At 36.7% G+C, this 20968-nt stretch overlaps 1 protein-coding gene across 1 annotated transcript in view; it reads left to right on the top strand.

Annotated features, from left to right (window-relative positions):
- ANTXR1 (ANTXR cell adhesion molecule 1) overlaps positions 1 to 20968 on the top strand; it is a 334340-nt gene that overhangs the window by 229481 nt on the left and 83891 nt on the right. The window contains exons 15-16 of the mRNA XM_001381658.4: positions 5940 to 6035; positions 9938 to 10105. Coding sequence (XP_001381695.2) covers positions 5940 to 6035; positions 9938 to 10105 — 264 coding nt within the window. The remainder of the gene's footprint in view (positions 1 to 5939; positions 6036 to 9937; positions 10106 to 20968) is intronic.

Here is a 20968-nt window from a genome sequence, read left to right as displayed (position 1 = left end):
TGATGCTGATCCTGACTCCAGAGGATGCAAGGGGATGCCGGGCTAGACTTTGTACTCAGGATCAATGTTTACTTCACACAAAACACTTCTTAAATAGCTACCATGTGAAGACCTACTCTCACAAAGCTTATAATCTTTTGGGGCTTGGAGAAGGCAGGGAATAAAGCACAAATGAAAAGAAGCCCAATATGCAACATTATGTGATAGATGGGTGAGGGAAATGGGGGGGAAAAAAGAATGCTATGTGTGTTCAGAGATCAGAAAGTCATATTTTATTTCATTCTATTCCTAAGATCTTGTATTTCCCACAGAAAATTATTTGACTTTTCTGTAAAATGGTTTCCTAAAATTGATGTCATTATTCTGTTGACCACCCCGAACCATGGATCTCCATAATAACACACTATAAGCTTACTACATCTATTACTAACTTCAGTGAGTGATGATGTTTTAGAGCAGATGACTTGACTTGTGGAAGATATTAATTTATTCTAACCAAGCATGCTATTGAGGAAGACATGCCAGGATTTAAAATAGACTAATCACAAGATAGAGGGGTGGGAGGGACTTCAGAGAACATGTAGTCCAACCTGATCTTCATTTTACAAAGGAAAAAACTGAGACTAAGACAGGAAATGGCTCATCCAAGGTTGGCTGCTTTCAGATTTAGGGTTAGGTAAGGCTTCAGAAACCTTTGACTATGACCCTCTGGTTTATAGATGAGGAAACTCAGAGAAATTGGGAAAGCTAGATGGCACAGTCTGTAAAGTCCTAGGCTTGGAATAAGGAAGTTCTGAGTTCAAATCCATCCTCAGACATTTACTAGCTATATGGCCCTGAACAAGTCACTTAGCCCTATTTGCCTTAGTTTTCTCATGGAGAAGGAAATGGCAAACCATTCTAGAGTCTTTGCCAAAAAAAAATCCACATGGGACTCCACAAAGAATGGACACAACTTAATGACAAAAAGAGAAGTTAAACAATTTGGCCAGCTCCACACAGCCCAATTCCCTACACTACATAGGTAGCTCAGAAGGAGTTGCACCCCATTTTTTTTGCTTCTTTCTTTACTTTATTAGGCTGCCTGCTTCAATAAGATTTCATTCATCAAAAGAGAAGTCCCTTATGTACACTGCTTTTATCAATGGTCTTCTAATGGGCTATATTTTTGTTACCCCAGGCAATTACCTTATTTTCTTGCCAACTGTAAGGAAGACATCAAAGAGTATTTTCCCTTCCTGAAAATTGCAAAACCCGTCAGTCCCGAGTAGTGTAAACAAAACTATGCTGAAGGCAGCCAGCTTGTGACTCTCCCTTTCGTCCAATCCTGAACTGCTCTGCTGTCTTCTGTTCTCTGTTCCCCCTTGGCAAGCAGTCTCAGAATCAGGGGACTCAGATGACTGGCTCTGCTTTTTAAGAGACTGAGAAGTAGATTTCTTAAGTCCTGGCATTTCCTGTTATGAGGTCGTTCAGCCTCTGCACACGCACTGAGTGGACCCTTTTCAATGTTAAGGCATAGGAGAAAAAGCAATTCCCTCCTAGATTCCAGGAAGAGAAGAGAGAAAAGTAAACACATGTTCTGAGTGGGCCTCCTTTTGAAATAGCCTTCTTTTTTATTGTGGATCTAGCAAACAGGACATACAACAACCAAAAAAAGTATAATATATATCAAACTTGTGTATATGAAATAGATGTAGCATATAGGCTCATATATATGAAACATAATATATTAAACAGATATTTATGTTTCATATACATGATCATATATATGAAACATAATTATATAGTAAATATATTAATACATTTCACATACATTATTAGGTATTTACATTTTAACATGTTTCATGTACATGATTATGAATATGAAAGCTATGTTGATATATTATAATATATTAATATGTTAAACATAGATTACTATACTATGTTCAACATTTATTAATATATTTCACATAAATGATTATGTAAAGAAATACAGTTTTATGTATGTATGAAGTGTAATATGTTCATACATTAAACATTAATATACTATATGAGACATTTATTAATATAGGCTTCATAGATAGGATTATATATATTAAACATTTATTATCATAATATACTAAGCATATATTAATATATGTTTGATATAAACAATCATATATTAATATGTGTTGATATAAGCTCAATATATATATCAATATATATTAAATATAATAAAAACTTTTATGTGTACTTTAGATTTTCTTATAGTACATGTTAAGATTTCATAGTAGTAACTAAACTAAAAATGGGTCCCATTCTGAATTTCCCTCTGTTCTCTTCTGTACATTTTTTTAATGTTTTGTTTACATTCCTTTCTTTATTTTCTTTTTCTTGCATCTCCATAATTACATAGTAATTCTCACCTTTTCTAACCCCAATAGTTTTTACTATCCATTATGATGAATATGTGTGGCCAAGCAAAACAAATGAACTCATTGGAAATATAGGTCTCATTCTCTGCCTCTAGTCACTGGAAATGTAGACCTTATTCCCTACTCTGGTTCATCTCTTCTCTGCCAGTTACTTGGAAGTAGGTTTCATCAATCTTCTGAAGTCATTAATGGTCACTTTGTAAAAATTTAATTTATATCTCTAATAATAAAAATATTATATTTTATGAGGTTTCTTAAGGATCATTAGAAATCAAGGAATAAAGAGGATACAAAATAAAAACCACGTGCCCATGGCTGGTTAGCTATTTTCAAATTTTCCCCACTTTACCACCATCACTGCTGATGCTACATCATGCAAAAAAAAGAGGACCTGGGAGGTGTTACTATAAGTTAAATACCAATAATGTGATCTTGCCAACATGGAGACACAGGAGAGATTATAGGGAATTCTGGGAAATACCAATGACTTCTGGGGAATGATACAACTTCACTGATGAGAGTTCTGAAGTCTTTCAAAGTTATTTTCCTTTACATAATTGTTCTCATGGTTCTGTTACCTCTTTATCGGTTCATATAGATCTCCAATTTGTTAAAAATCTGTCTTACTTTTCATTTCTTATGACACTATAATATTCTCTCAGAGGTACATATATAGAACAGTAGGACAACTAAGTGCCACTGTGGATAGAATGCTGAACTTGGACTTGAGAAGACTCATCTTCCTGAGTTCAAATCTGCCTCAGACACTTCCTAGCTATATGACCCTGGCCAACTCATTTGATCCTGTTTGCTTCAGATTGTAATCATTAAAATGGTTGGGGTCATAAACTGTAGTGATTTAAATAGTGGAAGAATTAAATTGTAGTAGATATAAGAGTGGGTGAGTAAATTGTGACCGCAGGAAATATGTTTTCACTACAGTGTTTTGTTTTAAACCAAATATAAGGTGGTCGCCAGGGAAATATTCCCAATTATTCAAATATACCCAAGTCAACTGGGTTTTATAGAGAATTTAATTAATAATACAATGAGGAACTAAAGAAAGAGAGAAAGAGAGAAAAAGAGGGAATAATGAGAAAGGGATAAGCTGGCCCTTGGCCAATCCTGGCCAACCCAGGCCTAAGCTTTTTGAGAAAAGATCAGTCAGTCCTTAATCACTCACCACAAGATCTGTCCAAGCAAGGATTCTAGTGACACCAGGCCAGCATCATCTCAGCTGACTTCACCAGCTCAATCAATCCTCTGAAATGTCCCCAAGAGAGTCTCCAGAGAGACCCTTCAAGGCAGCCTTTCCCAGCTGACTGTTTTCCAGAGAGAGCTTTTCATCTCCTTTTAAAGGGCATTTTCTCCTTTGTCACCTCCCCTAAATTCTTACATCTACCAATCACAGTAGACCTTTTTCAAAGGACAGACCATTCTTAGTTCACACCTAAGAAGGTGTGAACTTTTGAGTAATTTACACCAGAGTAGACTAGAATCTCTGAGTAAGTTTTCACCTCTTTGCTCCTTGTAAGTTCACAAGTTGCCTGACCTTTATAGGTACTTAGCACCCCTTTGTATTAATTTTAAAATTGGCATGGCTTAAGTATGGGTTTAAGTACTTTTCATTGCTCAGCAAAGAGTTTTCTCCCCTAAAGCAGTCTTAAGTACGGGTGGAGTAGAGGTCTTCACATTTTTTATCTAGGTAGAGTTCTCACATTTTAGATCTAAGTAGCTTCACTGTTTAAAATGGGGAATAGTCCCAATAGGGAATTGTCCCAATGAAAATTCCCCAATGGGGAATTTTTTAACATTCACAAGTCTGAGAAATTTCAAGATTCACAAGATTTCTTTAAAATAAGCTGGAGAAGGAAGTAGCAATCCATTCTAATATCTCTATCAAGAAAATCCCAAATGAAGCCACAAAAAGTTAGATACAACTAAAAAATAATGAGGTGTTTTTTTGTGTGTGTGTTTGGAAAATATTTATTATATGGGGTAGCTCTCAGAGGGAAAGAGGGAAGAACACCTGGAGAAATTTCAGTGATATAAAAACACTCCAAAAAATTGCTAAAAAAAATTAAGTGCTGCTATAAATAATTTTTCCTTGTGACTTTCTTATTCAAACAACCAGAGTATCTTCCTATTGCCTCTCAGATAAATTATAAACTCCTCTGTTGTATTTTTAAAACCCCATATAACTTCATCCCAATCTATTTTTTGTTTTATTGCTCCAGTACTCTCATCCAGGCAAATTGGCCTTCACTCTATCCTTCACACAGGACACTTCTAATCTTATCAATATGCCTTTGCTTTGTCCATCTCCCATGCCTGTAATGTACTCCCTCCTTGCTCCCACATCTCAGACTCCTCTCTTTCTTTAAGACAACTCAAATACCACCTTCTGCATGAAACTTTCCCTGGTCCCCCCACCCATCCAATTACTGATGTTCTTCCTCTCTAATTATACTGCACTTAATTAATTTTGTGGAATTATACTTATTCACTTTATATTTATGCTGCATCCATATACATGTATTGTGTTCCCTTCCCCAATTTGAATGGAATCTCCTTGTGAGCAGAGGATGTTTCATTCTTTATACTTTTATTCCCCAGCCTAGCTTAGTGCTTAACACATAGTAATCATCTAATGAAAAAGAAATTAATAGTTGTTGATTGACTAATTGCAGAGTGTATCAAATAATAATATCTGTGGATCAATGAGTTTGCAAACTTTCATACCTTTCAGAGTCCAGTTCCATACTGTTCTCCAAAAGGTTTGGAGTTCATTACTCTACCACCAGGGCTCTGGAATACTTTGTATTTTCTCTCTCTCTCTCTCTCTCTCTCTCTCTCTCTCTCTCTCTCTCTCTCTCTCTCTCTCTCTCTCTCTCTCTCTCTCTCTCTCTCTCTCTCTCTCTCTCTCCCCCCTCCATTAATTGCTATTTTCCTCTTCCATCATTTTTGTTCCCTAAATCATTCTCCCAGGATCTCCTCTCTTTTCCCTCTTCATCATCTCACTTGGAGTCCCACTGGTTCCAAAGAGTTTAGTTCTTACATCTACTCATCTCTGTCATATGGCCAGATATATACATCTATCCATAATCTCTCCCAAACTCCATCATAATTTACCCTATTTTTCCAGTTTGGTCAAAGGCCTCACATACTTTACTGATGAGAACTGAAGGCAGGATAATGTTTGGGTTTTTAAAAATAAATTCAAGTTATTCAAATAAATTCCAATATACCCAAATAACTTTATATATATTGTATATATATATATATATATATATATATATATATGTGTGTATATATATATATATATATAAAACATCATCATTTACTTATGGGCATAAAATACAAGAGTTGTACTTAAACATAGAAATGATTAGAATTGACAGCAGAGATGTAAATACTAATTTACTTCACATACTCCATAAAACATAGATGTCCCTTGCCCTATTCATTCCCTTTGTCTCACACAGAAATGTTATTTTACTTCCATAATAAATACCAGAAAATTTACAAAGCATTACCTTTCTGCAGGAAGAAGAAGATGATGGATTACCTAAGAAAAAATGGCCAACAGTCGATGCCTCTTATTATGGTGGTCGGGGGGTTGGAGGCATTAAGAGGATGGAGGTATGTATAAAGTTTTTTACATGGATATTCCTGCATGACAAGCTGACTTCTCCAGGAAAGTCCATAAACAACAGACCTAGAATGACAGGAAATCAGAACTTCAAGGTTCTCAAAAGCCATCAACTGCCTCCTATTCAGTACAAAAAAGTCCCTAAGATACTTATGCAGTTTTGTAGAAAGAAGATTATTGTGCTTTCTTTAAGGACAAATATGGTCACAAAACATTAAAAAAAAAAAGACAACAGGATCATACAAAGTTTGGGGAAAAGTGACCTGCACATTGATTAGGCTGACAATTTCAATTTGCCTTCCCAGAGAAGTACTAGAATATGCATTGGATTTAGAAGTAGAGGACCTAGGTTTAAATATCATTTATTAAATATTAATTTTTAATTAATTAATTAATATTAATTAAATATTAAATAAATAACTTGGTTAAATCACTTAATCTCTATGGGTCTCTGTTTTTCTGAGAGGGCTAGAAGATCTCTATGTCTCCTTTCTAGGGCAGCAAGGTGGCACAGTGGATAGATAGTGTGTAGGACCTGGAGTCAGGAAGACTTATCTTTGTGAATTCATATCTGTCCTCAAACAATTATTGGCTCTGTGGCCCTGCACAAGTCATTTGACTCTCTTTGCCTTATTTTCCTCATTTGTAAAATGAACTGGAAAAGGAAATGCCAAACCATTCCAGTATCTTTACCAAAAAAGTCCCAGATGGGGCCACAAAGATTTTAGCATGATTGAAATGATCAAATAATAAAATGACCCTTACATAGTTCTAATCCCTATCATCTATAAACTCGATTTTCACTAAATTTTCTAAAGCAATACAAGAGCTTACAAAAGATATGTCTAGAAATTCTCAGGACAAGAGTCTGTGCTTTTATAATACAGGATATTCCAGGCATAATAAAAGGAAGACCAGAAGTCAGGATACCAAATTGCTAATGTTAGATCTGCCAACAAAATAGCTATGTGGCCTCGAGCAAATCATTTAGTCTCTCTGGGCCTATCTTTATCTCCAAAATTAGCAAGACTGTCTCTGAGCTCTCTAGGAGTCCTGAGTGATGATGCTTAGAGTTATAATATTATCTGATTAAATTAAGGTATAATATAGTTACTGATGACATACTAGTAGGTCTTAATGATAGAAGCAACATTATAGATCATTTGACCTTACCCTCTCAGAGACAGAAAATGATTTGCCCAAAATCACACATCTGGCAAAAAAAAAAAAAAGAGCCAGAATTTAAACCCTGGACCCCTACCATGTAATATGATTTGCTAAATGTGGCAAAAAATGAAATAGCAAAAATAACCACAAGCTATCCTTGTTTGGGGTGTGATACAGAAAACCTAGTTTATGTAAAAACTAGCCTAAGTACAGTAATTTCTGCACAATTTAATACCTTGAGGGCTACATTGGCCATGATCAGGTAATTGGCCCCAGTACAAGAGGTATGTAGTCAGGCGCTCTCTACCCAGATCTTTTGTTGTGAACAAGATCTGGCAGCCTTTACAGGTTTCTACCAGGGATCCGATACTAATTTCTGCAGTTGGATTGCTCATATTTACACTTACAAGGTGACAACCAGTGAGGAAGGAACCATGGAAAATAACAGTTTTGTCATTCTGTACTCCCACCTATGACCAATTGCAAATCTCTCATTTTTCCATATTCCACACTCCTGTGGTCTCCATTCTCTTTCTTCTCCTGGCCCCCAAAGCCAAAAGGAATGTCAGAATCAGGGAATACAAAGCATTAGCACAATCAGGAACACATAGCAACTGATTTCTAGAGTAGGGAAATAGCAGGTGGTGCTAAAGACCTTTAAAAGTATACTAACCTCCTTTCCTTCACTGAGACTTTCTTTAAGGAGATCATAAAAGCAAGAGCAGTCCAAGATACTGGGCTAGTGTCCTAAAAAGGTCCTTTTTTGACAGAGCTGATGGTATTGCCCATAATGCTAAGAAAAAGAGTTGGGTATCTGAGAAGCAGAGAATGAATTCTAGAGTCTCAACAAACAAACATGAGTGAATTGCCTGCTATGTGTCAGGTAACACGTCAGGCAATAGATTATGAGGACAAAAGTAAAACTGGTTGATTTAGAGCAACAAAGTAAATTTGCTTCCTAGTCTATGTGTAATAGCCTTCAAGTGAATGAAGAGAGTGTGTAGCAGTCCACCCCTAACTAGGGACAAGGGAAACAGAATGTACAGAGTAGCTTAGAAGAGAGCATGCTCAGTCTTGTGCATGGCTAGGAAACCTCTGACCCTTGACCCCAGCTTTCCCCAGGTGAGGCGGGAAAACAGGTTTCTTTGTGCTCACCTGGCTAAGAGAAACCACACCTATACCTTGTCATAATTTACTATTACCCAATGTCAATATGCTATGTAAGTCATCAATATGTATTGTGCATATTAGCATATCAAAGACATTAAAAGCAAGGGCCACAGCAAGCTCCGCCCTCTTCCTCTCTTGGATCTTAGCTCTCACTGATGTCTGTCCTTGCTCCATCTTTAATTCCTTTCCTTATCTACCTCTCCCACCTGGGACCTGGCTTTTGGCCAGGCACTCTCTTTTCTCCATCATGTCTCCGACCTGTGTGGTATTAATTGTGGATCTCAGGATGAATCATGCCTCTGCGACATCCTAAGATCGGGGTTATGCTGTGACCCCATTATAATCAATAAGGCCTGGTTTCTGACTCATTTCTGCCACCTCATATCTATAACTTGGCTCCACCACGCCCCTCGGGGTATCCGAAACTTCTATCCTTTTTCTATCTTCCTACCTTGAGGCTTCTCACGGGTTCGGGGAGCCTCAGAGTGGTTGCATCCTTCTCCAAGTCTTCTCACTGCATTAAATAGCTCTAGTTCCTTCCACTTGGAATAGGTTCCTCAGGCTCTCCTAAGCCTCACTTAGTTGCCCATAATGGATCAATGACTTGGATATTTGTAACAATTATTATTTATTACAGTAGTCACCATAAACATAATTATTGGTTATAATATTTATAACAAATAATTTTTATTATTAATATTAATTATTCATATAATGTAGAAAATAGTACTAGAGGAAGCAGTGTTTATATATTAGGACATTTCTCATGAAATTACTTTCCCTGGAGGTTTGTGTCAGTGTTCCCTTCTCTAGTATGTATAATTAGTACTACGCACTTTTTGAGGTCTTAAACCTAGTAAAAGGACTCAGAATTGGTTACAAGTGCTTGTCAGTCTATAATGTGGTTAACGCAAGTGGAAATGCTGAATACCCAAATAGCCCCAGATAATAACAATTCTGCACTGAAAGACTTCTTTTTTCCTCCTGCTCTCTCAAAATAATCTATATCTATATTTATAATGTATTTTCCATAGAAGAGGGGTTACTGTATGGAAAACACATAATACCAATGTAATTTTATATTATAGGCAGCTAGGTTGTACAATGGCTAGTGCACTAGGCTTATAATTAAGAAGACTCATCTTTGTGAGTTTAAATCTGGCCTCAGACAATTACTAACTATGTGACCCTAGGAAAGTCACTTAACCCTGCTTGCCTCACTTTCCTCATCTGTAAAATGAGCTGGACACGGAAATGGCAAATCACTCCAGTATCTTTGCCAAGGAAACTCCAAAATGGGGACATGAACAGTAGGACATGACTGAATCATGATGAGGAAATAGAAGTAAAGAAATAAAATGACTTGTTCTTCATCATCCAGGCAGTAAATGGCAATAAAAAAGAGAAGAGTTTGTCCTAGACCTGACTAATTCCAGGACTCTTTACTTAAGGAGTAGAAAGACATGCTATCACTCATCAGCTGGGCCAGCTCCTTTATCTCCAAAGCAAGTGGCTACCAAAGGTAATGCTTGTCCATTGCTTGTTCTTCCTTAAGGTTCGGTGGGGAGAAAAGGGATCCACAGAAGAAGGAGCCAAGCTAGAGAAGGCCAAGAACGCTCGAGTCAAAATGCCAGAACAGGAGTATGAATTCCCTGAGCCTCAAAATCTCAACAACAATATACGCAGAACCTCTTCGTCTCGCAAGTGGTATTCTCCAATAAAGGTACTATTTCAATTAACATAAAATACAGGAATAGAAGAACTTCTGCAGTGGTTTCCTTAGCCCCAGGGTTCTGTCTGTTATGGGGATATTTGGGGTATTTTGTGGAGAGGTCACCTTCTATGAATCAACCGAATAAGATTAAAAATTTGTCCCAAAAAGCCCTCCTTAGCCTCATGTAGTTCCTCATTATGGATCTATGGATCTACTACCTGGTCAGTCAATAAATATTTATAATAATTATTGTTACAATATTCACATACATGTAATTATTAGTTAAAATACTTATGACAAACATTTATTCTTATTAACATTGGTTATTCATATAAGGTAGGTAACATTCATAGAGGAAGCAGTGTTTACATAAGATAAGAGTCTTGTGTTACTCTGTCTCAATCAGACCATTGCCAGTCCTAGTCACTGTTAACACTGTTTCACTCGCAGAGAACGAAAATACCATAGAGGCCCTCTAGTTCACTACCACTCCTTAATTTTCCACATGAGGAAAGTGAGGCTCATATAGAGAAGAAAGTGACTCACTCAAGGTCATATTGTTATTAAGTAGCAGAATCTAGCATCTCTGACTCTAGATCACATTCTCTTTCTAACAAACCATCATTAGGTTTTATTCTGGGTACTAAGACAGAGCACATTCACAGGCAGGCTTCCAGAGTGCTAAGGACATTTGAAATCCATGAGTAGAAGGAACTAGAGATATTTAATAGAGTGAGAACACTTTGAGAATGATGCAATCCCTCTCTTCATTCATTTAAAGACTACTAGACACAGAAAAAGAAGCAAATTTATTGTGTTGTTCCAAATAAACTAGTTTTATTTCTGTCCTTGTAATCTAGTGCCTGGCATGTTACCTGACACATAGTAGGCAATTCGGAAATGTTTGTTGATTTATTGAGAAAAGATGAGGTAGAAGCAAGGGGTATGAATAATATTTTCTAGGAGTTTGGCTGAGAAAGAGAAGAGATAAAGGCTAATAGCTCGAGGAGATGGGAGGAGCTGACTCTCAGATGGTTCCCAAGAAGATTGGAATTCTGACAACTATACCAATCAGTTACTCTCTGAACCTCCCCCAAATATGACTTTCTGGGTTTAGAATAATAGAGCGGAAATCTCAACATATCAAGTTCATTTGTTGTACCCAGTTGGTTATGGAGAATAAGTTAGATACACAAAACATAACTCTTCCCAAGTTAGACTAGTATTATGGAATCTCCCTCACTTTACCCAATCCTTGACATTTTTCAGTTTAATTTCTCTGCTTAACATCTGTCATGTCTTTTCTGTGGAAGGAGGGCAGAGGGCGTGCAGTGTAGTTTGTGCACACATTCCTGAAGATGTCGAAATAAGTTACTAACATGAAAATGGAAGTTACATCCTACCCATCATAAAAGTTAAAGAAACACTAGTTTCTTAATCAAAGGGCCTCGGATTGAATATCAGCTTTACTATCTACTGCCTGTGTGATCATGAGTCAGCCACTTAATTTCTCTGGGTCTTAATTTCCAGAAAATGAAGGATTTGGACTACAAGATACCAAAGGTCTCTTCCAGTTCTTAAACCCCATGCCAAGAATATACTCCCTCCCTTCCTCAACTACTTAGATTTCCTAGCTTCATTTAGGGTCTACTTCATGTTCCATCTCCAACTGAAACCTTACCTTATCCTTAGTTGTTAGCACATGCTCCTTTCTCATTAAATCTGCTAGTACTTTCTTATATGTTTCCATGTAATTTATGCCCCTGATAATATGTAAGGTTTTTGAGGACACAGAGTGCGTTTTTTATCTCTTTTTATCTCTTACCAGCATTTAGGATAATGCTTTGCTGCTAGTAAATGTTCAATATCCTCTCCACATTGATGCAATCACAGTTTCAGACCAAAAATAAAATAAAATTCAAGATACATCAGGATAGAATGGAAAGAATGCTAAATTTGGAGGAAGACCATTGGTATATGAATTCTAGCTCTTCCAGGCAATTTCTAGGCAATTCATTTAACCTCTTTGAGCCTCAGTCTTCCCATCTATAAAATGGAGATAACAATTACTACCCTGCCACCCTGTAGATTTGTTATGATGAAAATATTGTATAATCCTTCAAGTATAACAGAAATGTAAGCAGGAATTGTGGTCTAAGAGATTAAAAGCAAGTTTGAGAGAAATTAAGAAAATGGACAAATGTGTTTTTGAAAAATCTATAATATTCTTCTTCCTCCTCAAAAGCTTTGATCAGTTTGTAAGTATTCAAGTTACTGGCATTTGGGGCATGTAGTCTGGATGTACCTTTTTCATATTTACTGTATTGTCTATCACATAAATGTCAGTTTTTAATTGAAAACATGCATTTTAGGAAATCTCTACAAGATTCCTGGAAAAGCAAGAGACTAAAGTGTTATGAAATTTAGGAAAGATAAACTGTCTAGTAGTAACTGATGATGTGGAGAAATTAAAGAGGAAGAAGATGAAGCAAAGGCCATTTGAGTTAGCCCAGAGCATGACATGAAGGTTACCTAAATATTCAGAGTGAGAAGAGACCTCATATATCATCTGGATCCGAAACCATCTTTATGATATTCCCAATAATTAGTCATCGAACCTTGATTTGAAGACTACCATTCATGGGGGAATTATTGCCTTATGAAGGAGTTCTTTCTATTTTTAGATAGCCTAATTGTCAGACAGTTTTCTCTTATATAAAACTGAAATAATACAATTGTTATTGCTAGCATTTCTATAGTGTATTAGGATTTGCAACGTAATTACAAGTCATTAATTCATTTCACCTTCACAAGAACCCTGGGAGGGTAGATGATATATTATCTCCATTTTATAGAGGAGGAAACTGAGACAGAGAGAGATTAAGTGACTTGCCCAGGGTCACACAGAAAATAAGTGACTGAAACTAGATTTGCACTAAGGTCTTCCTGACTCCATGTCCAGCATTGTATCCACTGTCCACCTAAGCTGCCTTTCTGCCCCTCCATCTATAGCTTCTACTTCTACCACCTTGAACCAAATAGACCAAGTTCAATATCTTTTCCACAAGTTAAAACTTTAAATATATGAAATTCATTTTCTTAGGCTAAACCTTCCCATTCCTTTCTACTGTTTCTCATGTTACCCACTTGGGTCCTTCACACTTTTGCCTCTGGATGTGCTCCAATTAAGCAATGGCTTTCTTATAATGTGGAATCTAGAATAGAGTACGATACCATAGATGAGGCCTGACCTGGATAGAATAAAAGGGAAGGTTCTTCCCTTGCTCTTAACATCGCGCTGCGACTCCTCTCATTCAGCCTGAGCTCACCCATCAGGGTGCTGACTCATTTTGAGCTGACAGTCTGCTAAAACCTCAACGGCTTCTACCTATGAAATAGCTGTACCTCCCACGTCCTGTGGTGCCTTTTTAACTCAAGTACAGAGCTTTACTAACATTTATCCCTATTCAGGTGCTTTCCATTAGATTCAGCCCGGGTTCTAGCTTCTGGAGATTACATTGGAGTCTATTTCTTTTATCCAATGTGTCAGCTCTCTTTCTCTTTCACACTGATGTCATCCACAGATATGAAAAGCTTGCTAGTTCTACCTTCATCCACACCATTGATTAAAATGTCAAACAAAAATAAGGTAGAGGACTTTACAAAAGTTTTCTTGGGATCTCTGATGGAAACATTCTGAGATGGAAATATTAAATACGAAATATTGATATAATGGAGCTCAGAAGAGAAACTAAGGTCATATAGACTGGAGCAAGGAGTTGTATGTATTAAGATCATCATCGAATCCATGGGAACTTGTTATGTAAAGAAAATGTAGAAAAATTAAAAAGGAGGGGGGCCCAGGAGAAAGCCCTGAGGTGCACCTAGCTATATGGGGTGGCACATAGATGATGATTCAATTGAAATGGACAAATAGGATGACAACTGTGAGAAAATATGTCACAAAAACCTAAAGAAGATATAGTATCATGAAGGAAGAGGGTGACTAATAGTGCCAAATAATGTAGAGAGGTCAGTGAGGTTAAAGATTAATAAAAGGTCATTGTAGAGGGCAGGTATGTGGCTCAGTGGATAGAGAGCAAGACTTAGAGAGGAGAAGTACCTGATTCAAAGCTGGCCTCAGACATTTCCTAGCTGTGTGACCTGGGCAAGTCACTTTACCACCTTTGCCTAGCCCTTGCCACTCTTCTGCACTGGAACCAATATATAATATTAGAATCCTAAAACAGAAGTTAATTTTTTTAAACCCTTACCTTCTTTCTTGGAGTCAGTACTGTGTATTGGCTTCAATGCAGAAAAGTGGTAAGGGCTAGGCAACGGGAGGCAAATGACTTGCCCAGGGTCACACAGCTGGGAAGTGTCTGAGGCCAGTTTTGAACCTAGCATCTCCCATCTCTTGGTCTAGCTCTCAATCCACTGAGCAACCCAGCTGCCCCCAGTTAATTTTTTTTAAGAAAAGGGAAGACCACATAATGCAGTTGTGAGGAGATTGTTGGTATGTTTGGAGAAGATTAGTTTCCACTGAGTGTTGAAGTCAGAAGCCAGATTACAAGGTGCTGATAAATGAGTAAAAGAATATGGCAATAAGTAGAGACCGTTTTGTTTTGTTATTCCCCTGAAAATTTGAGTGTAAAAGGGAAGAGAGGCATAGTACAGCAGCCTGAGGGGATAGTAGAATCAAACAAAAGTTTTCTAGTTAGAAGAAATAAGGGCATGTTTTTAAGCAGTAGGAAAGAGGCAATGGATAAAGAAAGATTTAAAATTGCAAAGTGGAGGAAGAAATGATCGCACAGAAATATATTCCCAAAGGAGACCCAAAAAGCTCAAGAGAACAAGATGAGAGACTTACTTTGACTAAATGGGCTACCATATCTTCCAGTACTGTAGCAAAATAGATGTAGATGGTGGAAAAGTAAAGTCACCTTCATTGAGGTGATAAAGAGTAGGCACTTGTGAAGGATGACCTCAATTTTTCAGAGTATGAGGCAAATTCTCCCCAGTAGTGCAAGTCTCAGATTCTTTTTGCTTTCTATCCCTCAGTAGATGGCTTCATGACTTGCTGCAACCAAAAAAGAAAAAAGCCAACATTCTGCTGCTAAGTCTCTCATTCTGCACTAAACTAGGCAGGTCCTCTGTAGGTGACACTGGATTCTTAAATACTATTTATATATGTTCTGGGCATCAAGCTGGAAAGGTTTCTAGTACAGGCTGACCACAGATCATATATCTCTGAACTGAGAATAGCCTATATATGATACATAAAATTCCAAAAATCTAGACTTATCTACTTTCAAAAAATACATTTCAAGGGAAATGGAAGTAGGGGTCACTGGGTGGCAAAATGGCTTTGAAGTCAGAAAGACTCAACTTCCAAAGTTCAAATCTGGCCTCAGACACTTCCTAGTCAAGTGACCTTGGGCAAAGCACTTAACCCTGTTTGCCTCAGGTTCTTATATGTAAAATGAGCTCCAAATGGAAATGGTGAAACACTCCAGTATCTTTGCCAAGAAATCCCCCAGTGGGGTCACAGAGAGTCAGAATGACTGAATGAGAACAAGAAAAGAAGTGATATAAGAAATTTCACTGTAAAAAGGCAAGCTCCATTGTGTTTCACCCATATCTTATAAGTCCATAATGAAATTAGCATTTTATTGCCTTCTTTTCTACTCTAAGTTTAAAGGATTTAAGACACTGAACACTGATTCCTTTAGCTCTCTTAAGATTCCAATCTCCTTTGTAGTGGGTTGTTGTTTTTTTAATTGCATGACCAGGAAGTTTTCCCCTGATGTTTGGCTTAAATTTCCCTTTGCTCAGCTTCTCCTCAACCCCACTTCATTTATAGCATGCCATGTCTCTGATTAAAATGAGGCAGCTCTTTCCATCTAGTTTCAGAGCAGTACCCAAGTATATGGTCATCCAGTAGATTAAAACCAGGAGAATACTGAAGTTAATCAAATCAGTTTGTGATGCTCCCCCCATCCCCATCTAAGGGCACCAATGGCATATGAGTGAAAAAAAGTGAATTTGCGACCAAGATGGATAGACTATTTACTAGCGGCAACACTAAGCTAGACCAGTGCCTGCTTTTCTACATGGATTCTGTGAATTATCTTATCTGATTTTACCTCCACTATGCTATTTATGTACCTGCCACTAAGACATTAACTGCATTGTCAGGGTCTTGTGCAGAAACAGCTACACTAACCGTATTAAGATGACATTGAATCCACCAAAGAAATTGAAATGTTGGCAGATGGTGCTGCTAATGTTCAACACATTTTCTCCCCTCTCCAACAACTTATTAGTAGAGTGCCAACTCATAAAAAAAAAAAGGATCTGCATTCTTTCAAATGTTCAGCAACTTCATAGCTTTGTACTCTAATTTTGTACTTTCAAGGGGAAAAGCTAGTCAGAACAAGTTACCATATATCATAGCATATTAAATTCAGATTTTAACCAAGAGCTCTAGGCCAAAGCCCTGCTCCTACATCTTCTCCTTAAAATGTCACCCTAATCCAACTTCTCACCAGGAAAGATCGACAAACTGAAAGTAAGGAAAACACAGCTGTGGCCTGCAGAGACACAAAGCACCAATCCAGTGAGCCAATGTGTAACAAATGCTAACTGGAGAAGCTTTTTATTTGTAGTCTTGCTATAGTTTAATGGGAAAAGGAATGAACCTGGAGTCAGGAAAAACTTGGCTCCAGTTCTGGTTCTAGTTTTTATTTTATTTGTAATCTTAGTCAGCTGGTGGACTTGCCCAAGGTCACACACAGGTAGTTATTTAGTTAAAGAGCCACAAAAGTTTGACAGACAAATAGAATAACAACAATAAACTATTTAAACAATTCATTGATAGTCAAAAAGGTAAAAGGGCAACAAAAAGGCCTTCAACCCTGATTGTAATAATTTTATGCAGAATCTTAACCAGGGAAAATGAAATGCCCAGACAAGGAGATAAAAATAGCCCAGAAAGCACCTTAACTAAGAAATGTCTTTTTTCCTTGCCAAACAGAAAGATAGATCCCAAAAGCAATAGCAGATTAGAAAGTACTCATCTGCAAAATTTTGGAAAGAAACACATTGGACAATTATGAGCAGAATCATCTCATAAGCCAGAGGACAACAAAGGAACTTGAAAAAACTTAATAAAATATCCATCTCAGAATACAGTCATCCCAATGTCATTTAAGGAGGAAAATAGTAGACCAAAAAAAGGATTCATAAAAAGATTAATAACAAGGTTTTTTGCAAGGACATTAAAATCACCATATTTGGATCTTAATATTAGTCTTAGATGTGGTTACTAGGCAAGTACCAAAGCACTAAAGAGAAGAAAAATAAAAAAGACCCTTTTTTTTTTTATCAAAACCCCTGTAACTTTTAACTGGCCCCAAATCATAATGCTGATTTGACAAAAGATTAATTTTCCCTAACACTAATAGTCTTCTATAATAGGAACAAGATACAGACATACAAATACCATTAGTTGAATGAAAGATGGCAAAGATACTCCATAAAGGGAGGAGGGAAAAGAGGAAAAAGAGCTGAGCTCCTCTCTTTCTTCTTCCCTCCTCCTGCCTATTTAAAAACGATGGAGACCCACTCCATCAAAGAAAGCTGAGAATCACCCAAATCCAACTAGACACCTGCCACATGGTAGTTACTCATGGGATGGGCCTAATGATTGAAAGGGAGTGGGGGTGGGATGAGGACCTAGAACTTTATTTTTTTAATATAGCTCTCTAATTAAAAAAAAATAATAAAAGTCTCATGGATTTCATAACTGTTTTGCATAGTCCTATCCCCGTTCCTTGATGAAGGAACAGGAAGGCTTTAGCAATTGACCATATGATTTCTACTTACTTCCCAATTGGTGACGGTTATAGTTATTGTTGTTAATAAAACATATATATATGTATATGTATATATATATATTTGATTCAGTAGAGCAAAATACTGAATAAAAGACTTTTTTGTTAAGAAAGTATCATCTCATTTATAAGTTAAAATCATTCAAAATTTCTTGAAAAAGGTAACAAAAATATCCTGTTCATTAACCCTCTGATCATAGATATCAGGTTTGGTGTGAAATAAGGAAATATGTACTCACCAGAAGGGTTCTTTTCTGTAATGGAGAAGATCCAGTAGAGAATCAACATCAAGGAAGGGTTCCCTTTAGGGGGCAGCTGGGTAGCTCAGTGGATTGAGAACCAGACCTAGAGATGGAAGGTCCTAGGTTCAAATCTGGCCTCAGACACTTCCCAGCTGTGTGACCCTGGGCAAGTCACTTGACCCCCATTGCCTAGCCCTTACCACTCTTCTGCCTTGGAGCCAATACACAGTATTGACTCCAAGATGGAAGGTAAGGATTTAAAAAAAAAGGAGGGATTCCCTGTAGAATATAAGCACCACTCCATCCCCTATCCCACCCATCCTACTCTTGCCATCTTCCTGGATGGCATTGAGCAGATTATATCAAGATCCAAAACATCACAGAACTGCCTAAATGGTACCTGTAATAACTCAAAGGAATTTGGGCTGACCATCCATACAGAAAAGATCAAGTAAATGAAAGCTATCTATTACTGTCTAGATGACAACATTCTTTTGAGTGGGCATCCCAGAGAGTTTATCTGTCAGTATACACATATATGATAAGTGTGTAATGAACAGTACAAGTATACATTTTGGGCCTAGAATTGTACAAGAGAAGGAGAGAGAACTGATTCCCCTTCATAAAATTATAAATTTCCTTTAAAATGATCCCATACTTCCCTAGAAAGCAATGCTTCATCTTTTATTATCTTTATAATTTTATATTTGTGAAATTGATTTTTTTCAACCCAATCATAAGAATTTATATTTGTCTCTATTGAATATCATCTTGGGAATTTGGGCAGGGTTCAACAAGTACCACCTCTGCCACATACTAATTTTGTGAGCCTGAGGAAATCACTTAACCTCTAAATTTTCTAGGTGAGAGGCATCAAACCCCAGACTGCTGGCTGCTGGCAACATTCCTGAGTGCCTCCTGAACCAGATTAAAATGTAATTCATAAATTTTAAATAAAACAAATAAGTTACAATAAAAATGAATAATGTTCACTTGTGGTTTTCTAAATTTATATGCAGCCCAAAGAAGTCCATTTCTATTTGAGTTTTATACCACTGGACTAGATAATTCTCTGACTATAATTTGTAGAGAAGGTGGTGACCTACACTGATAGAAGGAATTTCCTCACCTAGCTATACCCTATATTAATGAAATCACAAGTCCAGTAACTGTCCATAACAAACATTTAGTTAACTATTGCGCAGATCAAATCTAGAAAACCATACTGAAAGAAGTGGCAAATCCATGAGGAATTCTGAAACTCTTTCAAGATACTACTGAATGTTTCCAGAAGTTCCCTGCTAAGTTAGAACAGATAGTATACTTAGCAAAGAAAGGTTTGATACAAAAAACTAAACAATATTTAATAAATGTCAGAGAATTACAGATCATGATTTCTGAGAAGATTTATACTAAATATATCCAAAGGGAGAAAAAGACTTTTTCATAATCACATTGCCAATGCATTCCCATCATTATATGCTGCCATCACTTCATACTTCCCAGTACCATTCTTCCTAACTGTCATCATCTTAATTCTGAAGATGTAGGCCAAAACTATGACTCTGCTATTTTCTGCCTGTATGACCTTGGGAAAGCCATCTAATCTTTCTAGACCTCAGTTTCTTCATCTGTAAAATGAGTAGATTCGACTAAATAAGCTCTTGGGTTCCTTCTATTTCTTAAATAAATAGGTCTTATTTTATTAAAGTAACCTTTTTAAACTAAAAAATTCTATGAAAATATTATATATGTATATGTAACTAACATAACATTTTATATGCAATGTACATATCTGTTGCATCAATGTATACATATATTAAATCTAATATACTTGTATATAGAAGTACTGAAAAAGAACTGTTCTGAAACATGTACTTTCTAGGGCAATGTCCTTAGATTGTTTTTGGATTTAAAATGTCTAGATCCAAAGATCCAGGAATGCATTGCCCTAAATTGTATTGAATCTATACAAAAAATTATGAGTTCAGAAACTGCTTGAAATTTTAGCAGATCCCCCTGATTTACTTTCCAAACTGTGCCAAGTAGTATATGTGGCCATACATGACCTATTGGACTCCTCATCTTTCAAAATCTAGCTTCCTTATTGTAAGGTGACCCATCATTGGATCTCGGATATTTCTAAAATAGGTGGCAGGATTTCTTTGCATTAAAAATATTTAAAATACTGTCAACCCCTGGGGTGCAGTGGCCTGTTATTATGGTTGAAGAGTAATGAGAATATGTAACTATTTGCCAAAAGGGTTTAGGGGCAAAGGTTTATGGAAGGATTATGAAACTTGCTGAAAGCTTTATACAGTGGCTCCTGATTTTATGCAAGCTCAACACACATGAATTCAGGTATACATGACTGGCAATCAAGAAAAAAAGGCAGAAAAATACATAAAATAAAATTTCTTTATTACCCACTAAATCTTGTTATTTTCCTCAAGCAATATAAATTCTTACCTAATCATGCTTATACTTGCTCTGAGAAGTATTTGAGCAAGTCATTATATTGTTCTACACCAAACATTAGCTCCTGCATTAATCTTTTTCCAGAGTTCTTGGTTATAACAAGTTGCAGACATGTCAGAAGCATGGTTCTCTTTGTTTCATTAGCATTCATTTCATTCATAATAATGGCCCCAAAGTACAAGAGTAGTGATGCTAGTAGCTCTGATAAGTCTAATAAAGGTCATAAAATGCCTAGGTATATATGTTCATATAAGAAA

The sequence above is a fragment of the Monodelphis domestica genome, chromosome 1 (assembly GCF_027887165.1).
Source record: "Monodelphis domestica isolate mMonDom1 chromosome 1, mMonDom1.pri, whole genome shotgun sequence".
Lineage (NCBI taxonomy): Eukaryota > Metazoa > Chordata > Mammalia > Didelphimorphia > Didelphidae > Monodelphis > Monodelphis domestica.
Note: the sequence above shows the minus strand (reverse complement) of the source record. Positions and strands in the feature narration are given on the sequence as shown.